The 26065-nt window shown below is 37.8% G+C and overlaps 2 protein-coding genes across 2 annotated transcripts in view; one reads left to right on the forward strand and one right to left on the reverse strand.

Annotated features, from left to right (window-relative positions):
- Positions 1–26065, forward strand: part of LOC122406384 (octopamine receptor beta-1R-like) — a 46436-nt gene that overhangs the window by 4436 nt on the left and 15935 nt on the right. The window contains exon 2 of the mRNA XM_043411794.1: positions 1228–2322. Within this exon, the coding sequence (XP_043267729.1) occupies positions 1550–2322 (773 nt within the window). The 5' untranslated portion in view covers positions 1228–1549. The remainder of the gene's footprint in view (positions 1–1227; positions 2323–26065) is intronic.
- Positions 3778–7551, reverse strand: LOC122406383 (high mobility group nucleosome-binding domain-containing protein 5-like). The gene is made up of 4 exons (XM_043411793.1): positions 7378–7551; positions 6794–7116; positions 6453–6708; positions 3778–5043 (listed from the first exon to the last, which is right to left on the reverse strand). The coding sequence occupies exons 1-4, from the start codon at positions 7430–7432 to the stop codon at positions 3905–3907; spliced, it is 1773 nt and encodes a 590-aa protein (XP_043267728.1). The 5' UTR covers positions 7433–7551; the 3' UTR covers positions 3778–3904.

Here is a 26065-nt window from a genome sequence, read left to right on the forward strand (position 1 = left end):
ATTTAATTATTGATTATTCGTCAAGTATAATGTCTGAAGAATATTCTCACAAAAATGCACGAAGTCGTCTAATATTTGAATCTTTAAACGCGATTATCTCAGAAACATTTTTTTTTTGAAAAATACCTTTGCGGCGGACACGATTACTAAAAACTATTAATCCAATCCATACCAAATTTATATCACTTATTTATTATAATGATACCTAGGGCCTGGACGAACAAAAAAACCGAAAATTTAGCACCTCGAGAAATGAATTTTTTTTTTAAACTGTCGCTATTTGTTTTAAATCAAAATTTTTACAAATCCTTCGTCCAGGTCCAAGCTATTAGTATAATAAACAAGTGGTATAAATTTGGTATGAATCGGATTAATAGTTTTTTAGTTATCATATGTCCACCGCAATTGATGCTCAAAAAAAGATGTTACTGGAATACAGCTGGAGTCGCGCCATTTTGACAAATTTTTGGATGAAAAAAATTGTACGAGTACATGAACATATGTACTGACGAATGTCGTTCGCAGACTTTCAATAAACACTTATTTTCTTGTCGAAAAAAAATCAAGAAAATCACGTTTTTTCGGCCGCTGCAAGTGTATATAAGGCCTTAAAAACAAGGAAAATATTTTAAAAATTTTGCAATCGTTTCAAAATTTAATTTTATTTCGAGTTTAGAGAAATCGTAAACGTTTTCCCACTCCTCATAAAACAAATATTGTTTTCGTCACAGTAAATATAAAGCCAAAAATAGGATTCGGGTAACTAAAGATTTTCCGAGGAACATTCACGATTAGTTTGTATCACGAGGGTAACGTTGTGCTTTTGCCTTTTTGTTCCACCTTTTGCTTTTCTCCCTTGTACGTGCAAGGAGGGTAAATAACTTAACTTGGTAAATAAAATTAATGGGTCTTGGTAACACAGAAAGGCGAGAAAATGTAATTAAATGAACGTTCACTTCTTGCAGCCGGTGACGCCCGGTGTTGTAATCATAAAAAAATACGAGAAGAAAAAAAATATGAAGGCATGAAAGAAGGCTGTAAGGGAAAACATGTTTTGTAAACAAAATTAAACGAGGAAATAACGAAAATCTTGGACAATATCCGGGCTGTTGTGCGTAGAATGAAATTTATAAAATTTATAAGTGATTTTCGAAGAAAAAATAAAACAGTTAAGAGAAACGGAAATAAAAGCAACAATAATAAAAATCTCTCAATTCTTTATTGCAGGTCTGAGAAGATCGTGAAAACTGTCATGGTCAAAAATATGAGGAGAATATCAACGGATATTGGTGAAAAGATGAGAATGACATCGAGGGAACCTCCGGACGACCGAAGCACCACTGAAAGCAGCAAAGAAAATTTTCCTCTCGGGAATGTATTGGGAAGTGTATGGGAGGGAAGGTGCAGATCAAAACACCAATTTGAAAATTGACACGTCAAACAATCCAGCAGCAATTTTTTTCCGAAATGGCGATAAGAAAAAACGAAAGGCAATATTTAAAAGTTTAAAATTTTCGAGCGAATTGGCGATTTCGAATTAAAGAAAAAAATGGAAAAAAACGTGACAACGGAATCCGGCGAGTTAAACGTGACGGAATTGAATACAGCAAGTTTGTTAAACGTGTTTATGGATACGGGACAAAATGGTAGCGACGGAAGTGTTACGCGGACGTTGCACGAGGCTGTACCTCATAACGATCTCGAAAGCGTTATTATTCTCGTGACAAAAGCGACGATAATGAGTTTTATAATATTGTCAGCATTATTGGGAAATCTTTTGGTGATAGTATCGGTAATGAGGCACCGTAAGCTGCGTGTAATCACTAATTATTTCGTTGTATCATTGGCACTGGCGGACATGTTGGTTGCCATATTTGCGATGACCTTTAACGCGAGTGTCGAGTTATCAGGACGTTGGTTATTCGGTTACTTCATGTGTGACGTGTGGAACTCGCTCGACGTTTTTTTCAGCACCGTATCGATTCTACATCTTTGCTGCATAAGCGTCGATCGATATTACGCCATTGTTCAACCCCTCGATTATCCATTGATCATGACCAATTTACGTCTCGGCACAATGCTCAGCGTCGTATGGTGTTCGCCAACTGTAATGAGCTTCTTACCAATTTTCGCCGGCTGGTACACCACCCAAGAACATCTCGAATTTCGTCAAAACTATCCGGACATTTGCATGTTTCAAGTTAACAAACTTTACGCCGTAGTCAGCTCGAGCATTAGCTTCTGGCTGCCTGGTATTATCATGATTGCCATGTACTACAAAATCTACAGGGAAGCGGATCGACAAGAGAGAGTCTTGTACAGGTTAGTACTCTCCGAGCGTTCAAACACGATGTTGGAACAGTTTTCATAATCCCATACGTGCATTTAGATTCTAACAATAAATATATTCTCAACAGTATTCAAAATTTTCAAGTTTTTTTTTTCATTCAATTTTTTCGATCAATTCAAACTAGTTTCGACCGTTCTATGACTAGTCAAGTTTGCAACTACTTTATGTTGATTAATTTGAAGTCTAAATTATTAATTAATAAAACAAGAATGTAATAAAATTCTTTGTAAATATCATAGAATTTATACTTCAGCTTGACTAGTTAATGATTGAGTCGGTACCGGTGACACATGAAATAGACATAACCTGGAGAACGTTTTTATTGTGCGGAAGAAAGTTTATATCGATGTAATGGCACCGAGAAAAAGAAATGGTCAATTCATTAAAAAAAAAAAAACGCGAAACCACTAGTCGAATGAAAGCACGTGAGTCAATCTCAAAAATAAATTTGATGAAATTCCCGCGATTCCCGAATTTACCCGAAGTTCAATCAGCTGTTACCAGCAGTTCGACGTAATGACTGACACCCGTTTTCGACACGTTAAAAACTATAGTTTTTCATGTCTTCGTTCTTAAGGGCCCCGTAATGTAATGTTTTTTTTAAAGAAACAGAATCTGTGATAAATTTTTTTCACGATATAAACTTTAAAGAAGTTCGAACACCGTAAAATTTTTTCACGATTAATATTATTGTGAGTTTCCCCATAGGGTACCGCGTTAAAAACTCAAAATTGTAAATAAAATAATTCAAAATTTTGCCCCGTAAGTGACCCTGGAACTGTGCTTATCATTATCAGGGGACCTTAAACTTTTATTTACCGCTAAAAAAGTGTACTTTATCGAACGGCCGAACTACTTTAAAATAATGGAGAATTTTTTTAATTAATTTTAAAAGAGAAGAAACAAATTATTTGAAATTTTCTACATTTTATATATCATCGACACTTTAATAATGAGATAATGAGATGATAAAAATAACAATAATTTTAGATGATTGCGTGGCCGAGTGGGCCAGCCACAAAGGCTTTGGGTCAAGTGTACTATTATTAAAGTGAAACCATTATCTATGAGGAAAGTTTGGAAAGCTCGTTCGGAAAGTGCGGAAACTGGGGGCAGGTAAATGTAAATTATACAAAAGGGCTCGTTCCCTTAACGTTATTCGTTCCAAGTGGTCTCATTCTCCGAATTCGCTTCTTTTTCACCGTAATTAGAAACTCTCAAAGAACATAACTTCGAAATAAATAGAAACTTTTCTACGCAGGGAATGAAAGCTGAAGAGGAAATATTTTCGTACTTAATCCACATGGTGTAAAATTGTTTATTTTACCTGAGAAAACATTACAATTTGTATATTATTCAGCGATAAATCATCTGGTATTCTAAAAACGATCATACGATGAAAAAGAATGTATTAAATCATTGTCAAAGTCAGATTAAACAGATATAAATTATAAATTTGAAAGGTTTGGTTTAAAAGAATTTGGAAAGAAAATTTTTTTAAATGTTTGATATGAAAATATTTGATTTGAAATAAAAATGACGAAAGAAATCGATTCAAGATTTAAAATTGTCTCGCAGTTGCTTCAAAAATCTGACCAGTTCTAATTCATATGATCTGCCGAACTGTTTACGAATTTTTTTCGCCAGTATATTAATAACTTTTTGAGAATTAACCTGACGAGAATCAGCAAGTTTTTTCAGCTGCTTCTCGAACTTCTCGTGTATACGAGATTGACGAAGACCACTCTTCATATCCCTGAGTATGAGGGAGATCAAATAATCGCCTGCATTGACAATGATATCCTTTACACTAACTAAAAAATTATAGATACCTTCTGGTGATATTATGGATAGATATTCCTCTTCTGTTTCAAGATCGTCAGAAGGTTTGTGGTCCGCTTCATCATCTTCTTCGAGAGTGTCTTCTTCACCCTCCCCTTCGACCTCTTCGTCATCTTCATCGTCTTCTTTTTCTTCTTCATTGTCTTCTTGTTCATCTATTTCTTCTTCATCTTCGTCTTCGTCTTTTTCTATTTCTTCTTGCTTGTCTTCTTCTATTTCTTCTTGCTCGTCTTCTTCTAGTTCGTTTTCTTGCTCTCCTATGCCTTTCATATCTTCCTCCTCGTCCTCATCCTCGACCTCGTGATTTTCATTTAGGTGATCATCAGTTTTATCGAGTCCATCACCATAGTCGTCCGCTTTCTCATCCTCGTCTGCAGCATCTGGTTCGCCGGCAACTTCAAATTCTTCATCATCTTCCTTTTCCTCGTCAACCTCTCCATCATAACCACCTTCATCTTCCTTGTCCGTCTCTTCTCCGTTCCCAAAATCCTGTTTGTCCAAACTCGGGGGCAATTCATCGTCTTCTTCTATCTCTTCCTTATCATGATCATGCGTTTCTTTCAAATCTTCCAATTCTTCATCCTCTTCGTTATCTTTCTTTTTTTCATCATATTCATCTTCTTCTTTGTCCAAAGCGATTGGTTTTGTAGTCGTGAAGCCTTTCCCATCTTCGTCATATTCCTCGTGTTCATCCTGGTAATCCGAAGCGTCCGGTATTTTTGTACTCACCATTTTTTTATCCTCGTCTTCCTCGGTTTTATCATCTTCTTTATCAACTTTATCACTTTCGGTATCGGTTCTTAATGTGGTTGCTACTCCCCCGGAAACTTCCGGGGTAACCCCCGTGACCCCTGCAACCATTCAATTTTCATGAAAAATATATTGACGGATTAATCCTCATCCGTATTATTTTGCTTCTCGCATCAAAGTATAATTATCCTCGACCAATATACGCTTGATTTAATGAAACTAGGAACTAGAGCTACGCGCCCGCTCTAGCGGCGATAAAGTGATGCTTGACAACGAATAAACAAAACCATGACAACGAATAGAGGGGTGGGGATCAAATATTAGAATGACCAAAATTTCAAACAGTTCAAATCTCGAGTTCACACTTTGAATGATAATATAGAGACGGATCAATTCGACTAGAACTTTGAATGTCGAAAATAAATAAAGTCGTAACTTCAAGGTTCGAAGCACGTTTACATCGAAAATAGAATGTAACTTCTATTTTATAATAATTTATAATTTATTAATTTATTTTTAATTATTTTTTTTTATTAATTTATTTTAATAATTTATTTTTAATTTATTTTAATAATAATTTATTTTATTAATTTTTTTTATAATTTAATTTATTTATTATTTATATTTTATTTTTATTATTTTAATTTATTTTTTTTTTTTATAATTTATAATTTATTAAATTATAATAAAATTATAATAATTTATAATAAATAAAAATAGAACGACGACTAAAATATCGTTTTTCTCAAAATTCGACTATCACTCTTCCGATTCATAAATTACTATAGAGTCAGCAATACTGGGAATATTCACAATTTCGAAAATATAATAACGAAAGACTAAATTTTACTGAGGTGAAACAGTGGAACACCAAAAAGTCAAAGGGTCAAAATGGCGAATCGTTAGAAAATCGACCGATCAAAATAAAGAGTGCTACGGAGCTCAAAATAGATGCGTCTCACTCACTCACTTACTCAGATTGGTGATCTCCAATTTAAAATATCGCCATTTTGACTTTCACCTTTTATTGCCATCGTTATTCTGCATATCTGAGTTTTATAGGCTCCAAAAATGCACTTTCGATTTTTGCTACTCTATATTCTGGTCTATCTACAAAACAACTACTCTCCATTTTGAATTCGAAAATATGAACTTTTGACACTCTTATGGTCTATTAAAATTGCATTCGAAATGAAAACTATCGAAATATTTATCGAGTAAATACGAATTCAAAGAAAGAATATTCGGTTAAACACGTAATGTGCTAAATAGTCGATCGGAAATAAAAATTTCGAATTACTCATTTTTCTCCAATCTGATATTACAACTTTAAAAATTTCGAAACATCGACCGTTCCACAATTTGGTTATGTGACACGTTGAACCATACTCATATCGATTGGAATTTTTTTGTTTTGTTTTTTCAAATGCGAAGAAAAATCATTTTTAAGTGACTCCCAATCTCAACATTGAAATGAATAACTGCCCATCGCGATATCAATTAATTTTACCGTTTTCGTCCTTCTTCTTTTCTTCTTCAACTACTTCCTCTTTCTGTTCTTCTTTTTCTTCCGCTCCCGCACTACTTTCCGTAGTACTATCATCTGCGCTTTGTATATTTTCTGTTGGTTCGGCATCACCTTGACTCTCTACAGGTTCAGCATCGTCACTAAAAGTCCAACTACGTTTCGTTCGAGTTGGCAACGTCAATTTGTAAGCTGAATATTCACCTAATTTTCGATTTCTGCTCATTAGATTACTCAATATCTGGAATGTATATCATTATAGTTAATTATTTTGAGAGTTGATATGAAATTAAAAATAATACGAGTTAGGAAGCACCGAGTCTCACCGGACGTTGAATACTATTCGTTGCTTCAGTCAGCTGTCTTTTTTTCTTGTGCCACTTGAATGGAAGCCTCCTGTTGACTGCACGGGCGTATCTTGATTCGGCTTTTGCGCCGTCCACCGAAAAGCAATCGGGATGTTTGTCATTTTTCTCGGATGAGCCAAATTCTTTCTTTTTATCATTAACAGTTCTTTCAGTCAAATATTTCGGTCGGAACAATTCCATCGTCAAACTTTCACGATGAATCTTCATTGAATTTTCATCATTCTCATCCGGTGCTCGTTCGTGTCGCGAATTTATATAATATCCAAGACGGAAAGAACTTCCTGTGGAAAAATTTTCGTAAACACGATAAAAAGAATTTGTATTGATTGTCTTTTAATTTCGTCACTTGTGCGAGTCACCAATCCCGTTTAATCGTTAGAAATAGAACAAATTTATTCCGAAATAAAAGCCTCCCGGAAGGTAAAGAAATATGGGATCACAAATCCGGAAAAACAAATTCCAAGCCAATATTTTATTGTGCTTCTCATAAAAGATCGAAAATACACAGGAAAATGGAAATGATAAAAACGTTCGTTCCTCACCTTGTAAAATAAAACTCAAAATGAGAAGTAAATCGAGGCCTCGAGACATTTTCATAGAATTTTACCTTTCGACCGTCAAATGGTAGCACTATTCCAATACTATGCAAAAGAGTTAGGAGTACGATCGTAAACGTCATGTTCTTACCGCCTTGTTTTTACTGATTATACCGTCCCAATTGCACTCCCGACGAACGCGATTATTCTTTCCTTTTTATATCTGATATAAATTATTACTTATCGATAACGTCACGATTCCGCTCATGCCAAAACCTCACAATCAGTAAATTCTCAGGAAGCCTTGTTGAAAAAATAAGAATCTTCCAACAATTATTAATTTTTGAAATTTTTATCTTCAATTATTAAATCATAATCGTATCATAATCTCTTTATTTATTTTTCAATCGAATCTCATTCACTACGTTTTATTGTACAAAAAATGCACCTGTTATTATCTATCCAGATAGCAACTTTTCAAAAATAGAACAAGATTGTGTAAAGTATTAAAAAGTCCCCACTCCAATCATGAACTGACATTTCTCTTCATTTCCTTGCTTTAGAAATAAATCGAAATGACAATTTTTCGATATAGCCAAAAAAAACGTACGTACGTACAATGCACATCCACAGAAGTTGAGTGGAAAAACGAAAAATACAAAATCTTGATGCACATGTTTAGTGCACTAGCGTTCAACACCTGCAGTTTTTTGTCTACTTCCGAAGAGTATTTACCAAAGAACGTCACTATTTAAAAAAAACACATCTTTTCCTCAAACCTTCCATTAGGAAAGTCCACCCTACTTCGGCCTCAGGGCCTTTTTTTTCCTAGGCCAGCACTGCGCTTACCGCGACCCTTCCAGTCCGGGCTCGAATCGCGTGGGTGTACTTATTGCAATGTATCACAGATGAGAAGAGCTGACGCTCACTCGAACTATAGTCGTTAAGTATGGCCACACATATAATGGGAGAAAATTATCCGGAACGAATTCAGGACACCATGCGGGGCACGGAAAAAATTATACCATTAAATGGTCGTTGACTGTTTTATATTTGGGAAGTTCCATATTCTTATAAACATTTAAATCATCAATTATTAACGATTAACGAAAAAAAATAAATTATCTTTTTTTCAGTCTCGCTCAGTGGGGCAAGAATCCGTCAAATTATTTTGAAATATTTATCGATTCGTTGATTAGAAATTTTTGTCGAATTTAGTAATGATTCGAGAAACAGGAGGGCATAAAAATAGTTTGGTCCAAAGTGGAGCTGTTGAAGATAGTGTCACAGCAAAGACTGTAAATCGGAGCTCGAACTTTGCTGAGCCGTGTAAAGAGGGCACTAGGAGGCTGATGAGGTTCAACAAGGAGTGAAGAGAGCCTTTAATTACATGCGTGAATTAATTATTCGATGAGAAGACTAGTGCATGTGTCCATGATGTTCTAGGATTACTCTGACTCGCTCAATCTCCTCGACTCAATCTTGCAGCCTCTCAAATAACTCACAGATTCTCTCAGCTTCCAAAACGTACTATATCGTAAGGGGAAGCTGTGCAAATCCACTTACGCCATTATTGGATAAGCACCCAGTCTTAACCACCGGCAAGACTTACTGCACATTCCATTACTCTCCAGTCTGAGCCTTACTCCGAGAAAAATTCTGACGAAATTCCATCCTGTCTCTTAGGAAGACGAGCTAACACAAAAAATCCTGCTTTTTTTCGCATTATTTATTCGAACACAAATTTCAGGTCCTGTAACTTTTGAAGCTTTTATAAATTTATGTTTTTGCGGGTTCAAAATTCATGAGGCTTTCCAATCCCCATACTCGTAAGAAAGAATAAAATATTTTTCTGCCCTCAGAAGAATCGCTTCGATCAAAAGTTCCATCGGATCTTCAACTTGGGGTTTATTGTCTAGAGGGTGGTCCACGCGACCTCCAAGATACGACGAATCCATCGCTCCATTTTCCAGCAAGTTTCCTCTCTAAAAAATGAATTCTTCAACAGAGCACGCGTGCAGATGTTTCTCACCGTATAACTCATTTTTTAATGCACGATGCTCTGACGTGATAACTCAACTTTGAATTCGGCCACTTTGTATGGAGAGCCTCACGTGCACAATATTCATCGAGCCCGAACGTTACATGTCTCGTTGAACGAAAACTTGTGGTGGGACTATTCCGAAGCAATCACCCTCGTGTTCAGCAACATCGCTATGTTTATGAATGAAGGCGATGAAAGGGTCGTGTTATGCGAAGGCATGGCTGAGAAATAGAGAAAGACAGTGAGAGCGAGCAAGAGTTCGGCAGACAAGACAGGAGGGTTCGATGGAGCGAATCACCCGTTCCTCTTTCGACTCTCGAGTCGAGAACACCTTTCGTACGAAATACTGGACGAAAATGAAGGTCCATAGATTATGTTAACAGGTTTTTCAAGGTCGCTATGAAGAAGGACGCCGGGAAATGGTGGAGAGCGAGTGAGAGAGAATTATTCAAAGTGTCATTTGGTTTCAACCTTGAAGTCCGTTTCTCTCGAACTTGCAAATGACCTTCGTTCGATCCTTCCTATATTTTTCTAGACCAAACTGGGTATTTATTTTCAAAGTATTCTGCCAACATCCATTTTTCTATGAGCCACTATGAAAAAGAATGAGAATCTACTGTTTGACATGGAAGAAGATCCAGTGCACGTTTTCGAATTCTTTTTAAATCCTTTCGAACCGGAGACTCGGGTATGCGATGTAAAATTGATGGGATCGATCGTGATGAATAATTGATGCTGGGTGCTCTTCTTATGGCTCTATATTTGCCCTCGGGCTCCATCGCCGAATGCCCGCGTACATTCATTCGCGTTACTATAGTTATTTCCCATTCTTCCATCCCGTGCGACTACTTTTTCCCGATTTGCGCGCGTCTTTTTTTCTACAAGCTATTAATTCAGCCAAGTTGTTACGTAGATGAGGTCCATCGGAGAATTTCATCCTGGAATTTGACATCAAAATTTCCGGCGCCATATTTCTTCCGGAGTAAAGTCTCGGAGCTCTCTCGCCAAGGTCTGAAAGGATTCTTCAATTTTAATCGTGGATATCTTGAAAGATTCGGCGTTAATTTTACCTCTGAAAGTGCCACTTTTAAGAGCGCGTCATCAATTCTTTCCCAGAGCTATTCTCGCCTAGACACACTCATATGACGGTGGCAGCGAAGTGAGAGAAGAGCAAAGTCAACCATATTGATTTTCCAACGAGCGAACATTAACGTCTGCGTTCCACTTTTCGCCTCAGCCGAAATAAACCACCTGGAGCTAAGAGTAGACGAGGTACAAACTTCCACGAAGATCCGCTACAAGAGCCTTAATTCGAGAACTAATGCCAAGGAAATTAGCCAGCCACGATGGACTGCTTCGTGATGGATACGTCCTCTGGTTTGCCCATTGTTTCGATCGTAAAATCCAACAGTAGGAAATGGTTAACGTCTGGAAAGCCATCCGGAATCGATCTTTGCAACCGGGACGGAGCTGAGACGAATGTAGAGATTTCCTCTGCGCAATACGATTTGAATCACAGTAACAGAATCAGGATTCCCACATGTCATTTCGCAAGCACAACGCTAACGGAACCGTCGACGTAACAGGATAAGTCGAGCGCATCAACTTGTATTCTTCTTCTCGCTATAAGTCGACGGTTTGTTTACGTGCAGTCGTAGCAGTGATGAGCCACGCAGAGACACATAAGGAGGGACACTGCATCCAGGAATATTATCAGTGGATTACACGACAGTTGGAAATGCGCCTCGGGATATTTCATAGGGAAATAAAGCAGTCGTTTTGGCTGAACATGTTTGTGAAGATAACTAACCCTCCCTGCATATAACGCATTTCGTGCCCTTCCCACAGCCTCCCTCCTTTTCTCGATACGTATGTACCATTAAAATTATACCGTGAGAACTCTCGTTCCATGTGGTGAGTTCGACCTACATTTCAGCCCTCTTATACAGGAACAGGGGTTTGTCTCTTTTCACCGTTAATTATGACGTGCCTGAGGGCAAGGGACGCAAATTTTATCTTCTCGTTATCCAGCTCAATGTTTCCTGCCATGTCCATTTTATCGTGTCGATTCGGGCTTTTCATCCGTCTCATTTGACCGAAGAGGAAACGTGCTTTCGCGCTTGTTCTGGGCCGTTTGTTTACTCTTTATCGACCTACCCTTCCTCTCATAAACGCTCGTATTTTACACTTCTTTCCCACTCCCATTTATTCCTCGACAACTACCACACGATCGAGTGACTTTCTATCGTATTTTTTATCGTCATTGCTTTCTCGAGCGTTCCTCAACGATCCTTGGAAATCTCCAGATCTCCAGGTGTCACTCTCTTGTCGAATTAGTGTCCCATGCAGAGGAAAACATTTTGTATATTTGGGAATGTCACTATTCTCGAGCTTCTGCAACCTCACGGTTGACTGTCAAGCAGAATAATTCATTATGCGCCCTCATACAAAACAAATGTGGCCTCTGACACGCGGAGATTTTCGTTCCGTAAAAGTGAAGATCGGATCCAGTTACTCAATTCGAATTTTCAACTCAAAGTACAATGTTCATGAGCGCAATCATCCAAATTTTTTGGCTATTTTCATTAAAAAAGTGTCGCTCAAAAAAAAAGTGTAGCAGCACGACCACCAACGACTTTAAGGTGGTTCTGTACTTTTGTTGAAATCTTAAAACGGCTCATTTTGTATCCGATTCATATATTTAACACGTCGCTGGGTCGCACTTTGTTCACATTTTTTATTACCGAGGCTAAACGGATCTTGGGACTTAAAAATAAAACCAGTCGTGTATCCAGTACTATTGTGGGATTAATAATTTTTTAAAATGGTATTTTTCGACCATCTAGGTTCGGAGATATCGACTGATGAACTGTGTTAATTTAACGTGACACGCAACGGGTATGACTACGTCGCACCAGTGTGCGGTGCGGCGAACTGATAGGCGCGATACAAAACAATATGAAAGCTTTTCCACCTTTCTCGATAAATAAGATTTCGGGAATCACTGACACTTTGACGCTCGCTGCTCTAGCAATACCGAAGAATGGCGCTGTTGCCACGACTACAGCGCCACTTTCTACATGTGTAAGAGACCTATTCGTGCATGAAGCGTGGTTGTATAGGACAGGCAGAGTGTATATACAAACTTTGACAAAACCGTGTAGCACAGGCAGCGCCGTATAAGCATTGGATTTCATTGTACGCCGCAGCTGAAACTTTTGGTTCGTACGTGTAGGTACGGAGCTACCTTAAACTCGTTCACGGTAAGAGCCATTAGCGCAGGGCTTCGTAACGCCGGCATGTTGAAACAGACACCGAACGTGAGCGCCTATACGACGAGCGACGAGGGTGTTGGAGGGTGAAAAACGCCGCTATAATCGACGTGGTCGGGTTAAAAACCCTCGCTGTGGATTACAATGATCACGACCCCGCAAAAGCGCATATATACACGTAAACAAAGAACACATGTATGCGGAGAGTTCAAGGAAGCCATATCAGGAGTTGACGCGATGACCGAGACCTAAGAGGCTCGGCGCGGCCTCGCTCAACAACTGACAAGGAACATCACTTTGGTGTCCCCCTCCGATTTTCTTGAAACTGCTGTATGTGAAAGAGCATTCGAAAGTAAGAGACACGTATTTTTTTTTATCGGCGGAAAAACGGTTTTAAGGGGTGAAACCACCCTTGAAAGTAAGGCATGTCAGGGGGTGATTTTGCAGTTTCACCAGCAAGCACTCAACAGATTTTGATAAAACCAAAACCAAAATGTTTCTTATCTGAAGTGATGAAAAGTTCACCCTGTGCACGAAAAAAAAAAAAAAAAACAGGGGGTTAACCACCCTTACATTCTTATATTTCTCACGCCACAATGAAAAGGAACGAATATGATGGAATGAAACGGGTTCTATTTCCATGAAAACATGAAAATAAAGTTCACATGTTTTTGCATTTTTGCAAAATAGCAGTCTTAAGGGGGTAAACTACCCCTTTTTTGAATTTTCGTACTGTATGTGGCTTATTTCTGTTTTACATGTTTTTGCTGATTCGAAATATTATAATAATTTCGAATCAAGATTTTCTGAGGTATCAAAGTCAATACAAGACTCTGAAAGTGTGAATCTCCCCCACTCGATTTTCCTCTTTATTCGCTATTTCAAAATTTCTCCCTGCATTTCGTTCAATTTGGTTGCTCTGCATCGAAATTACGAATTCAATAATTTTAGGAACGTATAATGATCGTATTGACCTCAATCTTGGCGGGCAAGGGAAGGAGGAGGGGAGCCATTTGATATTTACTACGATTCAACTTTGAAGTCTGAATAAGTCTATGCTGTTGATCTTGTTTACTAACGAACATTTTTTAAATGAAACTTCAATACACATTAACAATTCATTAACCGTCTCATAGTATAGAATCGGATTTTATTAGATAAGTACATATATCGAAATAAAATATAATAAAACCTATCATTTCCAGCAATTATGGCTCATACGTTGTACAATAATGATATTCATCAAAAAAATGTTTCAAACACAAAGATTTTTTGCACCATGCACATTTTATAATCGCTATATTATTGCAACCAGGTATTTCACAGTGTGTTTTTGATTGACCGAACCCAAAATCAACAGGATTTTCGAAATATTCCGGTTTTTCCGTAATATAATTACTTTTAAACCATGAATATTTGAAAAGATTGATATAGCGTGGAGATGACAATTGATTGTGGGCCAAAGATTGCAGTTTGATTATATTATTCCTCAAATGTAAATTTATATCAGCATCCACTAATAGAACACTATCTGAAAAATGTCGTACAAAATTTTTCCATATCCTGAATCCAAATACATCAAGCGGTTGAATTTTTCCAGTTGTACCTTTTGGGATAATCATTGTGATGATTTTTTTATCATGAGGGGTGGCTTCACGTACAACTTTGGGGCAGTGTCCACTCCAGGAATCAATCAGTAATACATTGTCACTTCCAACATTCGGAAAAAAAACTTTTTCCATCCAAATTTTAAAATGATCTGTAAACATATAACAAATTATATATTTATAACTATATTTTGGAAAAAGTTGATGCACCCTTAACGATAATACGCACCGGAAGTAAGTTTCCCAGATTTCGATGCTGTTACTATGACGTTATCTGGCTTAAACAATTCGTTCGTTACTCTCGGTCCAAATTCACCTTTTGCCTCCTTTAATACTATGAAAAGTGGAGAAAGTAGTTTCCCGTTGGCATTTATTGTTGGCTGAATCGTGTAGCTATGGGTCGTTGAAGACACTGATTGTACAACGCATTCAACTTTTTTCGATCCTTCCATCGCTAAAGTTCGTGCTGAATGGATTTCCAGTTGAAAACCGCTTTGGTCCGAATTATATACATTACTTGACCCATACTTTTCTATTAGTAATTTAACATCTTGAACAAATTTGTCCGCATTTGTTTGCAGAAGCGCTTCTTCCTCCACAGTTTTTCTCGTTATAAATTTATTAATTTTTCTGGAAACAATGCGATGCGATTTCTTAAATTTCCATAGCCAGTTATGAGAAGCTTTGAATCGTATATCTTCATGGCCTATTTCTTTCTGTGCCTGTAGAGCCCACTTTCGAAGGTCAATATCATGAACAATGACACCCGCGTCTACAGCAGTTTTCATATTCCGTAATGTGTATTCAGAAATTCGAGCAAGTTTTTCTTTATATGTACCACCCTTGTTCAGTTGTTGTGCCCAGCGTCGTAACTGCCGTATGGATTTTACAGATTTGTATTTTTGTTTGACGGTTTCAACACTGTAATTCTTTTTTTTACCAGATCTCCAATATTCAACAGCTTTTTTTTTATAATCATAGCTCAGCTCATCGTCACCAGAACAAGCGTCGGAATCGACATCATCATCCTTTTGCCATATCATATCTTCAACAGCAATTGCTTCGAACTCTTTAAATGGTTCTTGAAAATCAAGAGTTTCTTCCTGTATCATCTCAATCCCGTTGTAATCTTGCATAGAATCGATTAAAATTTTTTCGAAATTCTCCTTCATCTCTATTTCTGCATTATTAACAGGAGTTTGTGCAATGTTCATAGCTTCAAATGTAGCCAGTAACAATTTGATAACGTTGATTGGGTTGACTTTCATGCTGGTAAAAGTAGTAGGCACAATACACCAAAAGCACAGAAAAAGCACGCACGATTTGGAGCTCACTCAAAAATGCACTAGTACAATGCTAATGGTTACCGCCTTCGAAAATAAGTATCGAAAGAAAAAAATATTTATTAATCTCACGATGCCTGATAACGTTTTTATCTGATGCATGACTCAAGAATATTCGGAATGACTAATGTTATTCGGTGTGTGAGAATGCCAAAAATATCAGGTGATCATAACTACTTGATAACATTTTTATCTAGCACAAACACCGGGATCATATGTCTACGCCTCTATTTTTCCGCCAAAGTTATGAAAGTGTTTTATAGAGGCATTTTTATCTGTAGCATGGTACCTATTCATTTACGTGCAGTTTACAAGCTTTCTATGATCACCGAAAAAGTAGTTGTGAGAACTTCCCCCCCCCCCCCCCCCCCCCCCCGCCAAACCGACACCATCCAGGTCAATACGAGTTTTATATGTTCCTAAAATTATTAAATTTGTAATTTCGATGCAGAGCAACCAAATTGAACGAAATGCAGGGAGAAATTTTGAAATAGCGAATAAAGAGGAAAATCGAGTGGGGGAGATTCACCCATTCAGAGTCTTGTATTGACTTCGATACGTCAGAAAATCTTGATTCGAAACTATTATAATATTTCGAATCAGCAAAAACATGTAAAACAGAAATAAACCACCTACGGTACGAAAATTCAAAAAAGGGGTAGTTCACCCCCTTAAGACTGCTATTTTGCAAAAATGCAAAAACACGTGAACTTTATTTTCATGTTTTCATGGAAATAGAACCCGTTTCATTCCTTCATATTCGTTCCTTTTTATTGTGGCGTGAGATATATAAGAATGTAAGGGTGGTTAACCCCCTGTTTTTTTTTTTTTTTTTCGTGCACAGGGTGAACTTTTCATCACTTCAGATAAGAAACATTTTGGTTTTGGTTTTATCAAAATCAGTTGAGTGCTTGCTGGTGAAACTGCAAAATCACCCCCTGACATGCCTTACTTTCAAGGGTGGTTTCACCCCTTAAAACCGTTTTTCCGCCGATAAAAAAAAATACGTGTCTCTTACTTTCGAATGCTCTTTCACATACAGCAGTTTCAAGAAAATCGGAGGGGGACACCAAAGTGATGTTCCTTGTGAGAGAAACTTGGACTGCGAATGTCTTCCAACCGACCCTGACAACTATCGCATATTAGCCTTGACGATTCAACGAGTCTCCGGAAGGTCTGTTCTGAATTATACTTTCTCGAGAGGGGCATGATTTCGCGCAATCGTCCTCCTTAAGTCGCAATAACCGTTGGAAATATGAGTTCTTTCTTGTGATAAAATATCCCTCCTGACACGGAATGTTTTTCCGTTCTATCCCTCCAATTTTTCAGCCCCCAAAATTTGTCTGACGTCTCTTCACGAATCCCCTCCCAACCTTCCACTCCTGTACAGCTTGCATCGATATACGTCACGAAGAGAAAAGCATGGTCTTTTTTTCATGAAAAATGAGACTTTCCATAATATCGAAGCTCATATTTCTCTGACAAGCGTGTGATAACTTGGATGATAGATAAGTTTCGTTGATAAATGGAGTGTAAAAAATATCAGCGCTTACAGTGAATACGAGAAAATCGATGGAACGACGAGAGACAGACGAAGAAAGGGCTCACGGCGGAACACAATATTCGATTATGCACTCTCCGCAACGATAGCTTTCGAGTCGACGCGTGCGATGGATAGGCCTTGCTTGTTCCCAGTTGAATTGAAAATAGCGAGTTAATATTCTGAGAAGAGCATCGTAAAACACGAGAAAGAAAATAGCTGTGAACGAAAGCAATAACTTTCAAGGACGGCAGCAATCAACTTACTGTTTCGATACACAATAATTGGACGAAAAAAGATTACTTCTCGAACCTCAAACTTCGAACGAAAATCCACTTTCTCCAGAGGGTTTGCTGCTTCGAGAACGAACGTATAGTTTCCAAAAAGTTTAAATTGCTACTGGAAACTATGGAATGAAAAAAAAATGCATGCTACCGCAACCTTACATCTGGGACAGATAGAGAGATGATGAAAAATAGGAAAAATAGTAAAGAAGTCAGTTTCCTAGTTCAAGAGAACCCGTAGGGGTTAAGAGAGGCTGGGAATGGGGGAAGTACGAAGAAGAGGAATTCCCGAGGAGTTAGTCGTTGACGACAACTCGGCCAGCTTCCAAGTACCTCATTACGATTAAGTCTCCATCAAGGCACACGATGTAGCCCTCTCCATCCCATTCCGATCTAATTTACTCTTAATCCAATATCATAAGATGCCTCTCGGATCTGAGGATAGACTCGGTGGTATTGAAGCTGGGAGAGGATATTGGAAGAAGCCAACGTTGAAGGAGAATTTCGAAAAGAAGACACCAACTTTCGAGTGTCTTTCACGTGACCTCAATTATTTTCATCTCTCGTTAACGCTTCAGCGTTGTACAACAGTGAAAAAGGAGATTCTCAAATTTCAACGAGCATCTATGATCGCTGTGAATTTATCATTATTTATCATCTTTGATTTCATGGCACAGTGTTCGATTCAATGGAACCAACGAATATTTGTTCGAGCATTTTCTGGTCCTGGCTATTAATTTACTTATTTATTCATAGATCCTGCGAAACTACTGCGAATCACTATGAACCATTGTTCTCTCTCTTTTCACTTTTCCCTCAGTTCACAAATTGCCACGAATCTACCAGAAGCCCCGATAGATTTTGACCATTTTTATTCGATGCACTATCGTGGCGGATTTGCACGAAAACCGACGGAAACTGAGGTCTCGTCCGGAGTAAGCATCGCTTTCCTATCGAACTAGGGTTATTTTTCAACAAAAATATTTTGCCGATACCAACACTCTTCCCTGACAATGCTGAGGGAACAATCTGTGCCCCAGATTTGCTGATATAGTTGAATTTCAAGCGTGATAGCGCCTCGGTTTGCTCGTAGCGTGGGCTGCGTGGGACGGTGGTGTGTCAACGCTTTTCTCGTGAACAAATGTGCTGTGGATGGATATTAATCGTAGAAACTGATGTGATTCGGACTGCTTCGTTGCGTGTTTTAACTTATCACACGTTCAGACTTCTGATAAATATTTGATTTGTCTATCAGAGATATGATGCTTTAGCACTTAGGCAAATGGGCTCGTTATTTTTAGAGTCGAATGTCTGTGGTGAAAAACGAAAATTGAATCTTACAGTTTTTTGCTCGAATTATCTCGTAAATGAATGATTTTGATCAACTAGAAACCGTGATCGATGAATTGAATTCTTGTATGAACTGCGGAATAATCCGTTCCAATTAAATTGAGAGTATGGATCAATGAACCTCACTTGGAATTTTCGAAATCGAAATTTTTTGAGACCGTTTTACCGATTACAAAAAGGCTCTGTCACCCTACGCGAGACGATGGAAAAATCGGCTGACAGAGCCTTTTTTTAATCGGTCAAACTGTGCCAAAGAATTTCGATTTCGAAATTTTCAACTATCTCTGTCGCACACACGGTTGCGATATACCGAGTGATCCATCCTCTTAAGTTTCATCAATTAGAAATAGTGTCAAACTCTGTAAAACCATAATTTTTCAACCGAAAGTTTCTTCGTGTTAATATACGCATCATTTTTGGAAACATTTGATTCGTTATTATGAATTCCAAACAAACAATTTCAGGTGAAACGCCTTTGGAAGTGAAAATATTAGTTATTGGAACATGGCCATGTTCCTCTAATTTTTTATATTGATTGATCGAGATTGATTCGAGTTGTCGTTTCAACAAAGAAATCACTTTACAAATGAATGATTATTTCATTATTTCTATCTGCTGAAATATACTCTCTGAAGCATCAATACTCATTTTCCACGAGTGTATTATTTTTCTGAGGAAATTGATCGAGTGCCAAGAATCCATATAGTGCCGATTCGCGAGTCAAGATTATTTGTCCCTGACTCATTTGTCCCCTGAAACTCACTGTCCAACAATGTTTCACTTCCTGGTACGTTTGTCCCAAATCTCTAGTCTTCAGAAACAATATCGAGGCATGTATTTTTGAGAACAAATTGAGAGTCATCCAATTTAAAAAATATTGCTTCCTGAATTGACAAGTTTTTTATCCCTTGCGACAATAATATCCTATGACAAATTTACGAACGTTCCTGGAAGAACAATTGCCTCAAGTCGTATTCTCCTCGTCCACCCATTTTCCCCCTCCATTATGCTGAATTCTCGAGAGTGAGATTCGCACTCTCCTTAGCCTTATTTTGCCCTCGGTTGGATGCTGACACTCACGAGGGTCGTAACCTTTGCCTTCGAAGGCACGCCGAAGATATTCCTTCTCGGAGATAAGCGACCGAGATGAAAACTGCAGGAAATGCAGAGAGAAAATCTCGTGGCATTATGCGTGGTGTCTGTATACGTATAGAGAAATAAAAATATATGCGTGAGCACCAACCTCGATGTGATAATGAAAATTTCTTGGTCACCGAGCGGCATGCGCTTCTCTTTTCACAATCATTTTTTTTTATTTCCATCTGCCTTGAATTCAGCGTTATTTTCCACTCCATCTCGAATTCCATTCTCATTCTCGCCATTCACACTCAATTTAACGCTCATTTTAGTCTATACTTCCTCCTCGCATGACTTTCTTTCCTTTTGTCAATGAAACCTCGACATACGTCTGGCGTAGGGTAAAAAACGTTCGTCACTTTTGTTCCCTCATAACGTTTTTTCGTGTTAGTTTTTTTCAGTTGGCGAGTATTGCTGTCATTCCGGTGCTCATTTCGTTCGACGTCAATATGGAGAGCCACTGGCGCGAACAGGTGGCCCCAATTATATTGATTACTTCGTTTGGCATTATGTTGACGAACCACCTTTCCGTATTTATTGGAAATTAGTGTGAGTTATGCATTATTTGAACTGGTAATGAAAACGTGATTTTTCACTTCATTTATTGCAGTGACGATGGAATTTTAGGGAAACGATTGATAAGAAAGTGTAGCGAAAGTCAGGCGTCGCGATACAAAAGTCGGCAGCCCCATTTAGTTATTCACTTCAAATTATTCGCGGTAAAAGCTTTTGGTCTTCCACTTCCTCGTAATTGCAACATGGCGTTCAATTACATGTGTAATATCCAAGGCAGCTAAGCCGTAATTTCATGCTGGTAAGCTATAATCCTCGTGGCACACGGAAATCCTTCCTGTCTCGATACCTCGTGACCCCAAGAACTTTTATTACCTGGAGAAATTGAAATGGGGAGTTGCTTTTCAACGGCTTCCATCCCTTCGCCTACTCCATTTTACATTGTGCGCCTTGCATCTAAACTTCCATGTAATGCAACGCCTGAAGAGGAATTCGATTAATCTGAACGTATATTTACCGACGCATTTAATCTGTTTCGTTCATTATCGATTATACTAAGAAAAAAAACGTTGGATCAAGGAAATGTGGCGTTACGGAGTACCAATGAAATATACGATAACTGCAAGATTAAATATGATTAAACGAAGAAAAGAGTTTTAGATCAAACTAAACTTCAAAATTCCTTTCTTCAATTTGGCCATTTTTTATAATAAAACTTGACTTTTCAGTTTTAATTAATTATTGTAATCGATTACTAAGGTATTGTCACCCCTAAAAAGTCTCGTTTTAAGATTAATTTTATACATTCATGGATGAAATAAAAATGTTTTGAAAAGTCCAAGTGTGCACCAGTGTGCTGAGGTGTGACCTCAAAGGGAGCGTGGTGTCTACGAGTTGAATGAAGAAAGCTCTTCCAATATCATCAACTGTTATTGAATCAACAATTTTTTTCTAAGTCCACATAGTCGTTGAACTCTGATAATAATTTGGTTTCGAAGGAGAGAAAGAATATTCCAAAAAATAAATGTTCATTTGGTGATTACCTCGAATCAAGTCATTTTCTATTCTGTGCCTGGAATCAACGACTTTTGATGAATTTACTTTGCACCCTCTTTGAAATCGATTGTTAATTCATATATTTTTATTTTTTTAATAAGAAATTACTTGATATTTGGTAGTAAAAACCGTCCAAGTGTCCATAGATTATCTGGGAACCATGATACTGGGTTTAAACTAGTTTTTCGTACGTCATTATTCCCCCTGCACAGACCATTGCGCGTTCCCACGAAAGTATCCCATCGTTTTTAGTATCGCTTCACACAGACTCCACTATTATTCCACGTGAAAAATAAATTCGTTGGCACCAAAACATTTTGGGTTGATCGACGGACCGCAGCAGACAAAATGAAATTTGTAAAATCAACAGAAATTCGGTTGATTCAATAACTCAATTTACTGGCAACGAATAAATGCGCTCGCTACGACAGCGTTTTTATTGAATCAACAAATTTTATTTCTATCACCACAATATTTTCATTCAACTTTAATTTCATTGAATCAACAAATTCATCATTTTGTCAGAGCCTGAAATCCTCTAAGAGCCCGCAGCCTCTCGCTCCCAATTCACTTCCATTGCAACCGTATAACGTCCAAGGAGAACTGTGGGAAGCTTGACTGTCACTGGTCGCTGCACTGTTGCTCAGTTCATTGATGATCACTGACCCTCGAAATGATGCTCAGAGTGACGCACATCCATGTCGGATCGATCATTTATCCAGTTTCGGTTTTCTAATTGTTACTGCCCACGAGGAACTTACGCATTCGTTCATCTCACGATCATCCACAGACTTTCCCTTTCTGCGTTGTGCCGGAGTCGTAGATCGTAATGGGCTCAGCGCGAGGAGTGGAAAACTCTATTCCACTAACTTTCCTTTTAGGTTAATGCTGCGAGTTTCACGGACCACAGGTGAACGAAACAAGGAGAAATCCTACGAGCAAGAGCGAGCGAGAGTCCCTGAGTCACTGAGGGTAGCATAAATCATCGGGATATCAACCGTTCTGCTTTTACTGACAGCCTCTAATACTTTCAGCCCCTGTACAATCGACGTTCGTATCGGAGCTTCTGCTTTTTCATTTTAAAGACCTCTGAAAAGAAAGTCCAATCATTTATAAATGCTTCACTCCCATTCAGCCCTTCACTAAAGAAACCATAAATTTTCTCTTGATGAAAACTAGGCCTCGTATGCGGTTAGGACAAAGAAGTTCGTGGTCTGCTCTTTTGGTTTTTTATCCGATCGAGCTCTTCTGAACATCATTAAAAATAATCGGGTCAAACATGATTTCACAATGAGGAAACAAATTTCGTCAGAATCGTGACCGATTCGTCAATTTATTTCAACAACGAAATACGGCAGCAAAATAAAAAAAAAAAAAGCACTAACAATTTCATTTTTGTACGAAAAAAAACGATGCAAAATTTAAAAAATTGCATCGCGTTTTTTCATAAATCACATGCTCACATTTCATTCAACTACTTACTTATAGTTTTATCGAGATTGTTGATGCCTTGTTAATAAAAAATACAAGTCAATTGACACGTTCGTATCTCGTGTGAAAAAAAAAATCAATATTTTCACAAGTGTAATCCAACGATACTTATGGATATAATGGGAGTTTGATGGATGTGAAAATAAGACGGAAATGGTCTATTTATAGTGACAGGTCAATCGGGCAATGCTTCGGTTAAAAATTGCACGACATCAGCCACGTCGTTGACGTATGCAAGCTGATCGATACCATAAGCACGATAAACACTGTGTGTGGTTGAACACAGCGACGGCGAGAGACAGCTTATATCGTTTTATATCGAGCAAAGTTCAATGCCAGTGGAAAAATGCTGTGATGTTCAGACACCCATGATTGGCTTCAGAGTTGAAAAAATAGTAACCCCGAGAACATGTGAATTTCTCATAAGTGAGAATGAATGTATTTGAAAATATGTGTGAGATATTCTGAATTCTAGTAGTAAAGTCACGCTGCAGTCAGCCTGACAAACATTTCCAATTTTTCGTGAAAGTTAATAATTCCATGTGGCTTTTTTCCCACGCATTGCTGCTGAGTTTCATAAAAAAACACTTTTTGCACTGACATAAAGGTGAAAACTCTTCTATGGTGGTTTATTATTTTCACTGAATCCCAAATCAGTTGCAAAAATAACACAGTAATCGTCGTTATTTCATTTTCAATTATTTATATGTTTTCGAGTCTGGAGACAAATTATTTCGAGGGTAGCAAAGCATTCGTAGAAATTGGAAACTACGATTAGTCGTCTGACTCTTCCACCTCTGCTCCCGATAAAAAATTCCAATCTCCTAAATTCAAGGCTCACGTGGAGCAAAAAAGATTTGGAATAAGTCTCATTTTATTATTCAGTGGGACTTTTATCTTAGAGAAAAATCGAGGGGTATTCTAAGCTGTCGCGATGAGTATTGTCCATTCGAAAGCCCGGGCTATTCCCAGGGGTACACTTTTCGCCCTCGAGTGAGCTTGCTAATCTTGGCTGAGAGTGGATAATAGTCGTGGAATTTCCACTCGCTAAGCATCTCATGAATACTCCCTGCGTACCTAATTACGAGTAGCCTTCATCAATGCGACCTCCATCCATTATGTTGGAACAAATTTTACGAATGGGGCTTGTGAAGAACAAAATAATGAAGGTATTTCATAGGCTCCAGACGAAAAAACTTAATCGAGTTACCCGATTGCTCATATTGAGAGATCGAATGGGTTATTTGGAAGCATTGTCTTCCGACGAAGGAACAACAATCAGGGGGAGAAATAATAGGATTCGACACAATTTATTGATGTCTTTTTAAGGCCTTCATACACTTGTGATGGGCGAAAAAATCGAACATTTTTTAATTAGACTTAAAGTAATTAATTTCGTAAAGATCGAAGCATTAGATTCGCAGTTATTCATACGAAATTTATACCAGTTGTTTATTGGAATTCTCACTAATGAAATGCAACTAATGAAACTCATTAATGAAATGCAAAAATCCTCGAGTACAATATAATTTGATAGATAAAATTTCATCAGTTGTTTCTGTAGATCAGAACAGCGAAAGGTTCAAAAAACTTTCACGTGTTCCGTTATCGAATGAATTTTACTCACCCCTCATGATTCTCACCCTAAATTTCCTAAGCAAAACAAATGTAATGACCTTGTTTGGTCTACTTGAGTTATTTTTTCGTGTACCAAGGGTGAATGCTATTAAGAAAAATGATAGGGGAAAGATAGTTTTACACGAGACGTGACCTTGTATCGTCATGGATTTCTGATATTCGAGTCTGCGTGAATGTTTCTCAACCCCAAGTATAAAAACCCTTCGCAAGGGCTACTGCGATAAGAACATTTTTCTCAAGGATGTCTGGCAAAGAGGGAATTCTGAATTCATCGATTTGACGAGACACGAACAGAAACAGACTATCGAAGATTAAGGGATGAAGGGAAACAACAAATGGATGAAACAGATACGAAGTTTTCCGACCGATTCATAAATATCTGTTTCTTCCGCCTTTTCTACTTGGCGAATCTATGTTGACACCGATATATGGAGGAAAAAAACTCACGAAATAGTTTCGAGGGAAGTTGTCATTTTGGGGCTGCCACAAAAATTGAATTGGAAAAAAATTGGGTGGAAATTCGATCGTTTCTCAATTCAAATAAATCTAATTCAGTAGCAAATGGTTTATTGAGAATTTAAAAAAAAAACAAAAAAAAACATCTGGCATTTTGATAACTTCGTAGCTTTTCATTTGAATATTTATCTTTGTTGTTTGATTTTCACTGCTGTGATATAAACAATATATCAAAATGCTGCATAGCTTCGATGTTTTCGTGGATTATAAGTTTACTACTCCAGAGAGATTTATTGAAATTGATTCAAAAGTTTTGAAGTTATAAGTAGCCGAACGTTCGAGACAAACTTTTTTTGCTCGCATACTATGTACGAGGCATTTGTTCCCGACTAAACAACTTTGAAACTTCACATTTTAGGATGAGACTGAAAACTGAATACATCGTAGAACGCATTGGAAGGACACGGTTCCGACTTTTTTCATTATTTTTTAACCACAAACTTGTGAAATTTGATTTGCTCCGAGGACTTTGAATTTTTTTTTAAATCATTATTTTACGTAGAGTGCCAAACCAACATTTCCCTGAGTTCTCGGTTTTTTAGTACAAAATGAATTCAAAAAATCTCGATAATGCTCGTTCCAATACATTCGAGAGCACATCGAATTTGGACTCACGAGAAATAATTCATGGATTCGATCGTGCCTGATGCGATGCTGGAGCCTTCACAAAGAAAAGAGATTTTTCATGCTCTGTTTCGAATAATAATATTTTCAACATGAAACTCTGCTCACTTTCACCCTTTACACCTGTCTTCACAGTGAGTTGAAATTGCTAGTTCAGAGGGACAAAACTTTCTCCATCGTTGATGCTTGAGCAATCTGAAACTTCACTCGATTTCTCATTCGCCTACTTTCGTTGTCACCAACTCCTTCGTAGCCTGAAAATGCCGGAGACCCTTGTAA

Source organism: Venturia canescens, chromosome 2 (assembly GCF_019457755.1).
Source record: "Venturia canescens isolate UGA chromosome 2, ASM1945775v1, whole genome shotgun sequence".
Classification (NCBI taxonomy): Eukaryota; Metazoa; Arthropoda; class Insecta; order Hymenoptera; family Ichneumonidae; genus Venturia; species Venturia canescens.

Bases quoted from the DNA above. Each gene is read 5' to 3' on its own strand.
- LOC122406383 (XM_043411793.1), bottom strand. From the start codon at position 7,432: ATGAAAATGTCTCGAGGCCTCGATTTACTTCTCATTTTGAGTTTTATT. The intron at 7,117-7,377 runs GTGAGGAACGAA...ATTTTTCCACAG, and splicing joins TTTGAGTTTTATTTTACAAG to GAAGTTCTTTCCGTCTTGGA. The intron at 5,044-6,452 runs GTAAAATTAATT...GAATGGTTGCAG, and splicing joins AAAGAAGAAGGACGAAAACG to GGGTCACGGGGGTTACCCCG.